Source organism: Lagopus muta, chromosome 6, assembly GCF_023343835.1.
Source record: "Lagopus muta isolate bLagMut1 chromosome 6, bLagMut1 primary, whole genome shotgun sequence".
Lineage (NCBI taxonomy): Eukaryota > Metazoa > Chordata > Aves > Galliformes > Phasianidae > Lagopus > Lagopus muta.
Window position 1 is genome coordinate 4,885,429 of NC_064438.1, and position 10,604 is coordinate 4,896,032.

The 10,604-nt window shown below is 41.5% G+C and overlaps 1 protein-coding gene across 1 annotated transcript; it reads left to right on the forward strand.

The window, feature by feature from the left end:
* Nucleotides 1-33: 33 nt before the first annotated feature.
* On the forward strand, nt 34-9,861 carry E2F8 (E2F transcription factor 8). The gene is given in 20 exon segments (XM_048948770.1): nt 34-133; nt 230-355; nt 357-473; nt 747-903; nt 1,661-1,735; nt 1,738-1,965; nt 2,558-2,719; nt 3,564-3,641; nt 3,644-3,697; nt 4,036-4,211; nt 4,213-4,246; nt 4,604-4,691; nt 4,939-5,420; nt 5,423-5,448; nt 6,434-6,652; nt 7,469-7,604; nt 7,750-7,783; nt 7,785-8,058; nt 8,683-8,785; nt 9,224-9,861. Coding segments are annotated over 20 exon segments (2,658 nt in total). The 5' UTR covers nt 34-115; the 3' UTR covers nt 9,295-9,861.
* The last annotated feature ends 743 nt before the right edge of the window (nt 9,862-10,604 follow it).

Below are 10,604 nucleotides of genomic sequence, written 5' to 3' on the forward strand. Positions count from 1 at the left end.
GGGGCCGGGCCGTTGGGCGTGGTCCGGCCGGCGGGGCGGGCCGGCGGCCCACTCGTCCCGCGCGGGGCCAGGCCATGCCGAGCGGTGGCGGTCGTTGCTGAGGCCGGGGGCGCAGATGGACGCCGGAGAGAAGGTACCGCGGCTGGGCCCGCCGCGCCCTGGCGCCGCTCTGAGGCTCGGCAGCGCTCGTTCGGCTCTGCCCTTCCCGTCTCCTCTCTTCTCTCCGCAGGAGAATCAGCCCCGGGGGTCGCTGCGAACTGCCCAGAAGCAGGGGGGAGGCTCGCAGCGCGCCCTGGCCGAGCTGCAGCCCGGCTGTCAGCCGCTCGCCACGCCCTCCAAGCCCGAGGAGGCCCTTCCCCGGAGAGCCCTGGACGCCCACCACCAACTTGAAGGTGCTGGTCAGCGCCGCCAGCACCGAGATCCGCAACCGCGAGCGGGGCCGGGGGCTGCAGGAACCCTCCTGCTGTTGCCAGGTACGCCCCGGCCGGCCGCCTCCGCGCGCTGCCCCTTTGGTTGTCGGCTTTTTCCGCTTTGCAGTGTTTTCCAGACGTAAAACTCGTTTCGTACACCTGTTGTAGCAGCGAGCTGGACTGGGTGATCTCCAGAGGTCTCTTCCAGTCTTTACAGTTCTGCCATCTCGCAGGGCCAGAGGAGAATGCCAGACTTTGTGCTGGCAGGGAAGCTCTGTAACGTGTTTATATTGACATATCCGTTGTAAAAACTTCTCAAATTCTTTTTCTGCGTAGGAGTACTTATCAGGAGATGAATATGAAATATTTCAACCGAGTCACAAAGAGAAAGGCCTGGGATTGCTATGCCTTAAATTCCTGGCTCAGTATCCAGATTATCCCAGCGCTGTGGAGGACAACTACATTTACCTTGATGAAGTAGTCAAGGAGCTCAGTAAGTTGGTGTATATCCTACTGCATGTCCAGCTATGCACAAGCTGATAAATCACCCTCCTGTTGTGCAGTACTGCTTCACTCCATAGAAGTCTGAATGCTTACTTTGTGCTCTCATTCACCTAAACCTTCAAACTCTTCTTTCTTACCTCAACTCTCTTAAACCACTGTAGTTTCTCCAGCAAGCTGAACTAATAAACTCAGAATTTTGCTTAATATTAAACATCTAAGTTATTGCAGATAACACAAATAAGCTGTTGGGATTTTCTGGCATAGAAATGATGGCAAAGATCAGCAGTTGATTGTTATGGCAGGAGCCAGCATTTCTGGCACCCGAACCTGCAGCTTCCTGTGCATCACTACACCAAAGTAAGAAACTACTTTCTGCTGCCTTTCTAACTCAACTTTCTCGTTTTACGTCACTATTTTTGTATCTCACCAATCATCTGCCAAGATTCCAAATGCTGACATAAAGCTGAAGGTCTTCTTCTGTAAGAACGATGAAATTGCAATATTCTGCAGTTTGGGAAGCCAATATAAACCACACTGCTGTAACATTTTTTGAATCATTATAGCAAATCCTATTTTTAGATTGTTAGACAAAAGAACATCCTGTTAGAAAATGCCTTACAAGCAAATTAAGAGGGGGAAGCATAGCAAACTCATCTTTTTTTATGCGCAAACTGTATTTCAGGTAAATGGCAAAGACATTTTATGTGACTGAGATGCCATGTTAATCTTGCATTTCATTTCTGCAGATGTTAAACGTAGACGTATCTACAGGATTGTGAATGTGCTCAAGAGCCTCCGCATGGTGAGCCATGTTGCCAGAAACATAACATTTGGCATGGGCGGCATAACCTTGCTAAAATCCTGCAGACCTTGAAGAAAATTGGAGAAGAGAACAAATACACAGAAAAAATTCAGGTGATCTAGAAAAGAAAGTACAAGCACGAGTTTGATGTGGATGGCAAAGGAAATGAAGAAGCAGCAAGATCTTTTGTCTCCAATGAGCATTCAGAAATATGTTCTGTGGAGCTCCCAGGAACCGAATTCTGTGCTGGTAAGGTTTCTCTATATGCCAGGAATAACATAGCTCCTGATTATAAATATGCGCATGGGGAAAAAAATGTATCAGTCTTTACGTTTAAAACGCTGCTGTCTGTCTGTGATGGGCAGAAGAACTCTGTGCTTTCTTTCAGTTGTCTTACCCATTTAATTCTTAAGAACACATTTTGGTTTTGAGAGTGCAAGAACAAGAAGGGCATGAGGTGATGTAACAAACATAGCCAAGTAGCAGGTTTGTTACCTATGGAAGCAATAAAAGCCAGAAGCCTAAATGACTCCATTAAATTTGATTTGTAGAAGACATGCTCACTGAGGAGTGTTACATACGTTGCATAATCTGCAGTTAAGGAGTACAAACCAGATGATAGGAGAGCTATACAAGGCAATACATCACACTGTTTTGTACTTAGTCATGGCATTCACCTGACTTCCTGATGATCGCCATGTAGAAACTAGATTCTGGGCTCTGTGTCGGCCCTGTGTAGTTGCTGCTGACAAATTTCACAGAATCACAGAATAGCAGAATAAAAATGTTTGTAGCTGATATGTCACTTAATGCTTTAATCCTCTTTTCCTGTCTTCTGCAGCCTCTATAAATAGCCAGAAAGGCAAGTCTCTGCAAGTGCTGAGTCAGAAATTTGTGATGCTGCTTCTTGTATCAACACCTCAAATAGTAAGCCTTGAAGTTGCTGCTGAAATCTTTATTGGAGAAGATCAGATAGAAGACTTAGATAAAAGCAAGTTTAACAGTAAGTAAAAGGCTGCTATTCCTGTCTGCTTCTTGATCGCTTTCTGAAATCAAGCGTAAGCTAAATGAGCGAATCCATTACAAGACTGTGCAGTGTAAAATGCTGTCATCTTGCCGTGAAGGTATTTGAACCTCCAAAACCTCTTTGCACAGTTCTCACAGGGGCCCACCTGTGCATCACTGTTCAGACATGTCACGTAAGAGAAGTCTGGGAAATCTTTCCAGCCTGAAGTAGGTTCTGCTTATTGGTAGTGATTTCCCAAGGAACCTGTCAAACATTTCAGCATCATTTCAGCAAAGGTGCCCCAGCAGCATGCAAATAAGTGTTCAGGTCACATTACTTACTCGAGGGAAACCTGAAGAGATACTGTAAAAGTCCTGCTAATAGCTTAAACAGGTGACGAAGTGAAACCCAATGTTGTAACTGCCAATTGTTTCTTCACTGTTTTACCCTGCTTTCAGTTCCCTGCACGTTTCCTCCTCTTCCTCTCCATTCAGATATAAAGGTACTTTGAGGTTTAGATTGGTGTATTCTAATAGGTGAGAATATACTTGCTCTTGAAGGATCAGTAATTCATCTTGCATTTCCCTGAAAATTTTACTCCTTTGGTTCTCAGGCAAACTCCTTTTCTATTTTTTATTCTTTTTTTGTGAAACAGTATGAATGCAACAAAAAAGTTGTGGTCTGTCATGTTATTTTATAATACAAATACATGTTCCACAAAATGGTGCTCATAAATGATGACTTTTCCTTTCAAACACTAAAAATACATCATAACTTTTAAAATCAGATCAATGGTAACTTGTTATTAAAAATTGCTCTGCTTTATATGTGTGTATTTCAGCTAAAATCAAGAGGCTTTATGACATAGCGAACGTTCTCAGAAGCCTTAAGCTTATTGAGAAAGTCTATGTAACAGAGGAGAGAGAAAACCAGCATTTAAATGGACAGGACCTGAAGTCCCACTGAGCACTGATAGTACATATATGTACCACCTTCTTCTGTTTTGCTGATGATTGCAATTTCTTCCTTTTCTCTCCTAGAAAGCTGTTAACCAAAATACTGAGTAAAAAGGGCAGAAAGTCCGTGATGTTCACATCATTGCAGTTGGTTCTCAACAGTGCAGTATTTCTCAGAGGAGCACATATAAGGCACACAGTATGTGTTCTTATACTTGCATTTCCATTTTTGCTGCTGCCCGGTACTTCAGTAGTTATAAGCCAGGCTCAAATAATTGCTTTTAACTACTGAATATATTTGTGATATATCTGAATTTACGTATGATATAAAACTCTTCTGTTTATTTGGTTTTATAGCTACAAAGCTTAAAACAACATCAGCACCCTGCATCTCAGGTATTTCAGAATCTACCACTTCCAAGGAGCAACATTCAAAAAATCTTTTTCCTTCAAGAGTAAAGCAAAACTTCACTCAGCATCCATCCCTAATAAAGTTGGTTAGAAGTATAGAAAGTGACAGAAGGAAGATCCAATTCTCCTCCAACCAGTCCAGTTAAAATAAGCACAAGTATAGCTGAAAACTGTATTTGTCTCTCTCTTTCTAGTCGTGTTTTTCACTTGAATGTGGAGTCTTGTATTAAATATGCAGGCTTGCCTTCTGATAGAAGTGGATGAGTGGATCTCCTGCTTACAACAACTATTGTTGGAAAAAAAGTCAGAAACAAACAAGATGGGGGAAATAAGTGTATGTTGTCTGTAAATCTTGATGCCTTAAGAGACTGATAGCGAAAACAAATCTAAAATAACACATCTTCAGAGAATAAGCTCTGCAATTAGAAATAATAGTAGAAATAATGCAGTCTCAAGATTGAATTTCACTTAGAACAAAACTGATAGCAAAATGTTTTTGTTTTCTCCCTTGAAGCAGGTACAGATGAAAACGTATCAGTTTATACAAGTGAAATGTCTCAGCTTGCAGCAGTCCCTTGATATCAGCTGGAAGAACCACCAAAGTCTGCACAAGTGTTGTGTTTGGAAGCTTTTTGTCACTGACTATTAAATTTAATCTATGCTTATTTTGAGTTGGGCAGCAATCTGCAAGGACCTGAAACCTCTGGTGCTTTAGGCTATTTTTTCACTTGGAGTTTTCTGTTCAGTTTATCAAGACATACAAAGACAGCGTGAATTTGTAATGTAAAAAACATCTAGGGCATTCTGTATGAAAATACTAAAATATGTGTTTTGACTTCTTGTTTTAAGGAGACCAGAAGACATGAAAAATGATCCGTCAGGATCTGTTTTGGAGCACAGTCTGCCCTGGCCTGAGGCAGCTCCCAAGGCCAGCACTCACACTGCTGCAACCCCTCCAAAGCCTCTTCTCATTCAGCCGTTAGGTGCCCTGCCTCCAAGCCACCAGTCAGCATCAGCAGAGATGCAACCTCAGCCTCCTTCTGGTGCCTCCTATGCAGTGTATCTGCATCCTTCTCAAGCTGTGACAGCGTACAGCCCAAGTTTCATGTTGCAGCCTCTACCGCGTGCTAATGTGAAAGGAATTAAAAGTATTAATCCAAAAGCATTAAGTGAAATGACCAGCAAGGAAGGGGACAATTGCACAGCTGCAGCTGATCCAGGAAAAGCCATAGCAGCTAAAGAAAGACCAGTTATGGAATCTGAATCTTCATCAAAGAGCTGCCTTAAGAGGTCTCAGGCACTACAAGAGAGTAACTTGATTAAAAAGTGTAGAATATGGAAAGCCTTGATAATGCTGTGGTAAGTTAATTTCTGTCAGCCTGGTTTATAGCCTTGTGATGGTGTCATCTGTTTGTTTTCAAAGTGATTGAGGAACCTAGCAGATGTTGTCATATTTTTCCATTAACTAAAGAAGCCAAGTGACAAAGGAGTCATCTTGGCAGCTGATTTTTGTTGTAGAAATTGGTTTGGGTTTGTTACATAGAAAAAGTAATCTTGGTATTTTAAAACATCAGGCAGAACATACAGGACTCAGCACAATGTAAATCTTCAAAAACCCAGCCTGGAATCAGGCTGTATTTTCTCATTTTTCCCCTTTGCCCCTCCAATTTTTTATTTCTGAGAAGGTATGACTAAGAGTACAACTGTTGTCAAAAAGATACAATTCCTGAAAAGTTATTTCAGGACTTAATCTGTTTATATACAGATAATCTGTTTATATGCAATGGTTCTGGTGTAGCTCCTCTTCCTCATTTTTATATGAGGGTTCTTCTTGTTCTTGGCTGTAAAGGCGTTAGGAGGCAAAGTGGGCACACAAAACCTGCTGGACAGGGCATGTTCCCACATCCTGCTATCTTCTAGACGTATTTACCTAATGTTATACTTGGTTAAGAGATTTTAATACGACACACAAAGAGAACAAGAGGTTCAGATACACTTGATGCACATCAAGAAGAAACTGGGTCTGGATCATCTTTCACTCCTCAGTTGCTACATGCTTTAGTGTCTGTAAATTATTACGCTGCTTCAAATTGTGCTTGTCAAAACTGCCATGAAATGGTACCAGAGGGTTATGGCAATGTGTGGCATTGACCACCTGCCAGCTTTGAAGGAGCAAGAGGGGATAACGTGGAACTGGTTCTCTTATTGACTCAAACCGAGAATCAGAAGAAACTCTGCTTTTCTGATTTATAAAACATATGGCTATCATAGTACATTTGTAATTAAGAATGTCATGTTTCTTACAGTGCCTGCTTGCTTTTTTCATGTGCGTTTTCTTTTAAAGGGAGAACCCCCTAAACACAAAAGACCACCCTCCATTGGCTCACAAACCAATCACGAAACGGACAACTTCCAGGAATAAAAACAGAACAGATTTGAAACACTTGATCAGAGCGGGGCAGGTTGTTCTGAGCAGCGCAAAAGAGAATGCGCTCCAGAAGATGAGAACAGAACCGAAACTAAACAAGATGTACCTGTGGCATTTGCCAGTCCTGCTCATGAGGTGAGCTTTGCCACACAGCACAGCATTTTTTGCTGCTACCTGGGAAAACACCACGTGAAAGAATGCAAAATAAACAAAACTGAGTAACTACGCGTATATAGATTTGCCTTTAGTTGGATTATTATACAGCATGTTTTAGAAAAAGCAACAGCAATCAGCTTAAAGCAGGACTCTCCTGAAGCAACTTTCAGGCTTTGACTGGGATGAAGATCACTAAGTAGATGAAAGCAATACTGAGATCTCATGCGGTTCCAGACTGTTACTTCTTTTAGTTTAGAATACTAACATTTAGTTTATGATACTTTGATGTACAACAGAACTGCAGTGAAACTCACCACAGTTCTCACTTATTGTTACAGTGAACTTGCAAATCACAAACAGTTCTACTGTCAAAAACAGAACTTACAAGTGCCAAAGGATTGCCTTCCGATATTTGCCATGAGAAAAAACACAATCTAGGAGTGAGGTGACACAATTACTAAGCCCAGGTGTTTATTAAAAAAAACAACACATGAGGATTTCTTTTGCCTAGCTGAATTGCACTGCGTTAATTGCATGTAGGTCTGCAGTTCCTCTCTAGCATATAATCTGGGAATGAATCTGGGTGACTTGTGTGGATGAGGACAGCCTTGTTTTGGAGCATGGCTTTGAGTCGACTGAGTCCAATTTTCAGATGGCAGCCACTACGGAATACTGAGCCCTGGGGATATGAGGAATATAGAATAAGAAAGTGGCAAGGGGAATGTGATTTTGAAGAAAAACTTATTTTTTTCTTACACCTTTGGAGTAACTGTGTATTGTCTTTTTCTTTTTCAGACCTTTTTTCCATCTGGCTACTTCATTCCTCTTACTCAGTGCACTCACCATAGCAATAATGCAGGTCTTCCTAATAGAGAGAATGCTGGGCTATGTTCATTGCAGCACACTGCTACCCAAAGTTTACCCACTGCAGGTGAGTACTGAATGAAATATGCACACAGATGCCAGGTTTGAAGGATTGTGAGCCAGATTCGTCCTACCAGGGCTGTGAAATCACAATGCAAGGTCTCTAGTTTCAATTTTCAATCCTTACAGCGTTTTTTTTTTTTCTGTTTTAGTTGCCATTCCAATGATGACATCTGAACAGAAAGCACATTCCAGCTTTTCACACATCCTTGAACATCATGCTGTCACCAACTTCTGTAGCTGCTGCACCTGTACTGAACAACTCTGATCTCAATTCTAGCAACACCAGCTCTGTCCCAAATCCAAGTGCTTCACTCCTGAACGTTACACTGCAACATGCACGACTAATACCTGCTGGTGTGCAAGTTCCTGCAAATCCTGTTCTTTAGCATATCCCAATCCCATCAAGAACAGAATGCAGTAAACATAGCTCAGAAAACATGATCTTATAAGAAGAAAAAGTAAGAAACAATATATTACAACTGCTTAACCATAGGTTGAGTGGGAAAGAACAGCGTAGTAATTCCTTAACTTAACTTTAAAATGAACACTTTTTCAATTTTTATTCATCATCCAGCACTGCCTTCCAAAAAAAGTGACAACTAGCAATAGCAGAATAGAATTGAGAGGTTAGAAAGGAAGAAAAAGTATCTTACTTGTTGAGAAAGTGGAGCCAGCTGGAGGAACTGATGGATAACCAGGTGTGAAGAGCCTCTGAGAGGATGTTGGATGGATATGAAATGACAAGCGCTTATAAACTGTTTATTGCCTTATCTTTCCTCAGTATCCTCCTAATTTGCTCTCAGCTCCTATTTGTATAATGCTGTATTGCCTACAGTTTGTATTAAAAAAGGAGATAGGAGGAGATAATAGAAATAAACTGATTTCTCATAATGAAGATATAGATACAGATATATATGGATATGTAGATGCAGAGCAAGTAAAAGGAGGATACTCTTCTCCACAGAGAACTGATAGATTTCTGAATTTGAGGAAGAAGTGTGTTTGCTAACATTCTGCAGAAACCTACCGCAAGAACTGACTACTTTTTCTTAACTGAAAGTTAGCTTTCCCTTTTCTTTTAGCCTATTGTGCTAAAGGAACCTCTAGAGCCTCAGACAACGACAGAAAACTTTTTCCACACACCAGGAGTGCCGAACACAGTGCCTGTGCTGCCTGCAAACTCACAGAATCACAGAACTGCAGGGGTTGGAAGGGACCTCCAGAGATCATCGAGTCCAACCCCCCTGCCAAAGCAGGTTCCCTACACCAGGTCGCACAGGTCGGCATCCAGGCAGGTCTGGAACATCTCCAGAGAAGGAGACTCCACCACCTCCCTGGGCAGCCTGTTCCAGTGCTCCGTCACCTCACTGTAAAGAAGTTCTTGCGCATGTTTGTGCGGAACTTCCTATGCTGCAGTTTCCAGCCGTTTCCCCTTGTCCTGTCTCCACTCACCACTGAAAACAGTCCGGCCTCGCCATTCTGCCCCCCACACCTTAGATATTTATAGACCTGGATCAGGTCCCCTCTCAGTCTCCTTTTCTCAAGGCTGAACAGACTCAGTTCACTCAGCCTTTCTTCATAGGAGAGATGCTCCAGGCCCTTTGCCATCTTTGTGGCCCTCATGTGGCACTGATACAATCTCTCAAGGAACCTCATGTATTCCTCAATGAAAACTTGAAGTCTCAGAAAACTGATCTTTGGATATTGAGTGACTGACTGTTTTAGCAGGCATAATTACTGATAACACACTGCACACAATGAGCTCTACAATGGACAAGGTGTGTTTTGAATGTGAATTGACAAGACAACAATGCTGGAATTGCCTGAATGCTTTAGAATTAAAACTGGCTTTACTGAGAAAGTTAGGGCTAAGTATTTTTACACAAGGCTTACCTAAAGTGTTATAGCAACTGAGTTTTGTATCTCAAGTCTCGTGTTGCTTTTCTGCTATGCAAAGTAAGCTGAAATTGTCTTTGTACAGAAAGGTACAGTCTATCAGTACATGTTTTGCACAAAGAAAGTACTCTTTTATTTTGTTTTACCATACACTGTTATATTTTGTTTTACTAAAAGGCCAGAGTTAGAATTTATCTTGCTCCTATGTTCAGTGTTCCTCTTCTGTAAAGTTAGTTCAAAAAAGTCTTCAACAACAAAAAAATTGTATGTAAGTTAAGAATTATTTATGTTATATTGTAAAAGCTATTTGTTCAGACAAATTACAAACATTTTGACTTTGTTTTTGCTTAATGAAATTAAATTACTGGAGTTGTGTAATACATTGTACAGTGGTAGTTTTTTGTTCGGGTGTTTTTGGTCAGAGAAGGACTCTGAAGAAGGGGGAAATGGTATTTAATCAGCAAGGGGCATGAACACTTGATCTTGCTTTCTGAATGAGAGATACTGTCAGATAGGGTACAAGGCCTGGAATCCAGCAGGAGGGAGGACAACTTCTTCTGGATGACCCCACACTCATTAGTGACAAGTAAAAGTGGTGAAAGAAACTGTGGGGAAAAAAAAAAAGACCACACTACAATCAACTTAGAACTCTGGAAAGCCCATTTATAACCATAAAAATAAGTTAACTTACTTAATTACATGAAATGCAGTGTATTGCAGAGCTTGTATTGCCACCAAAGAAAGTCACAAACTAAAAGAAGCATCTTGCTCTGCAAATACTTAAACTCACAAGGGCTAAATAGACACACACACACGCACATAAATATTGATAAACATTTTTAATTTTTTTGGTAAATTATTTTTGGCAATGTGACTATGACTAAGCTCTCATTTCAGGATTCTTACGTTCCACATCCAAGCAACACTCCAGCAACTACTGAGCTTTCATCTTTATTTATGATCCATTAGGCTGCATTCAGGAATGTGCTGTAGGTGTCATCTGAGGGGCTGCATTGTTGTCCACCTACTCACAAGTGGACACAAGGGAACAAAATGCCAGGCTTTTGTCAGCAGCTATTTTCAGCTTGGCGATAGCAATGGCATTGCT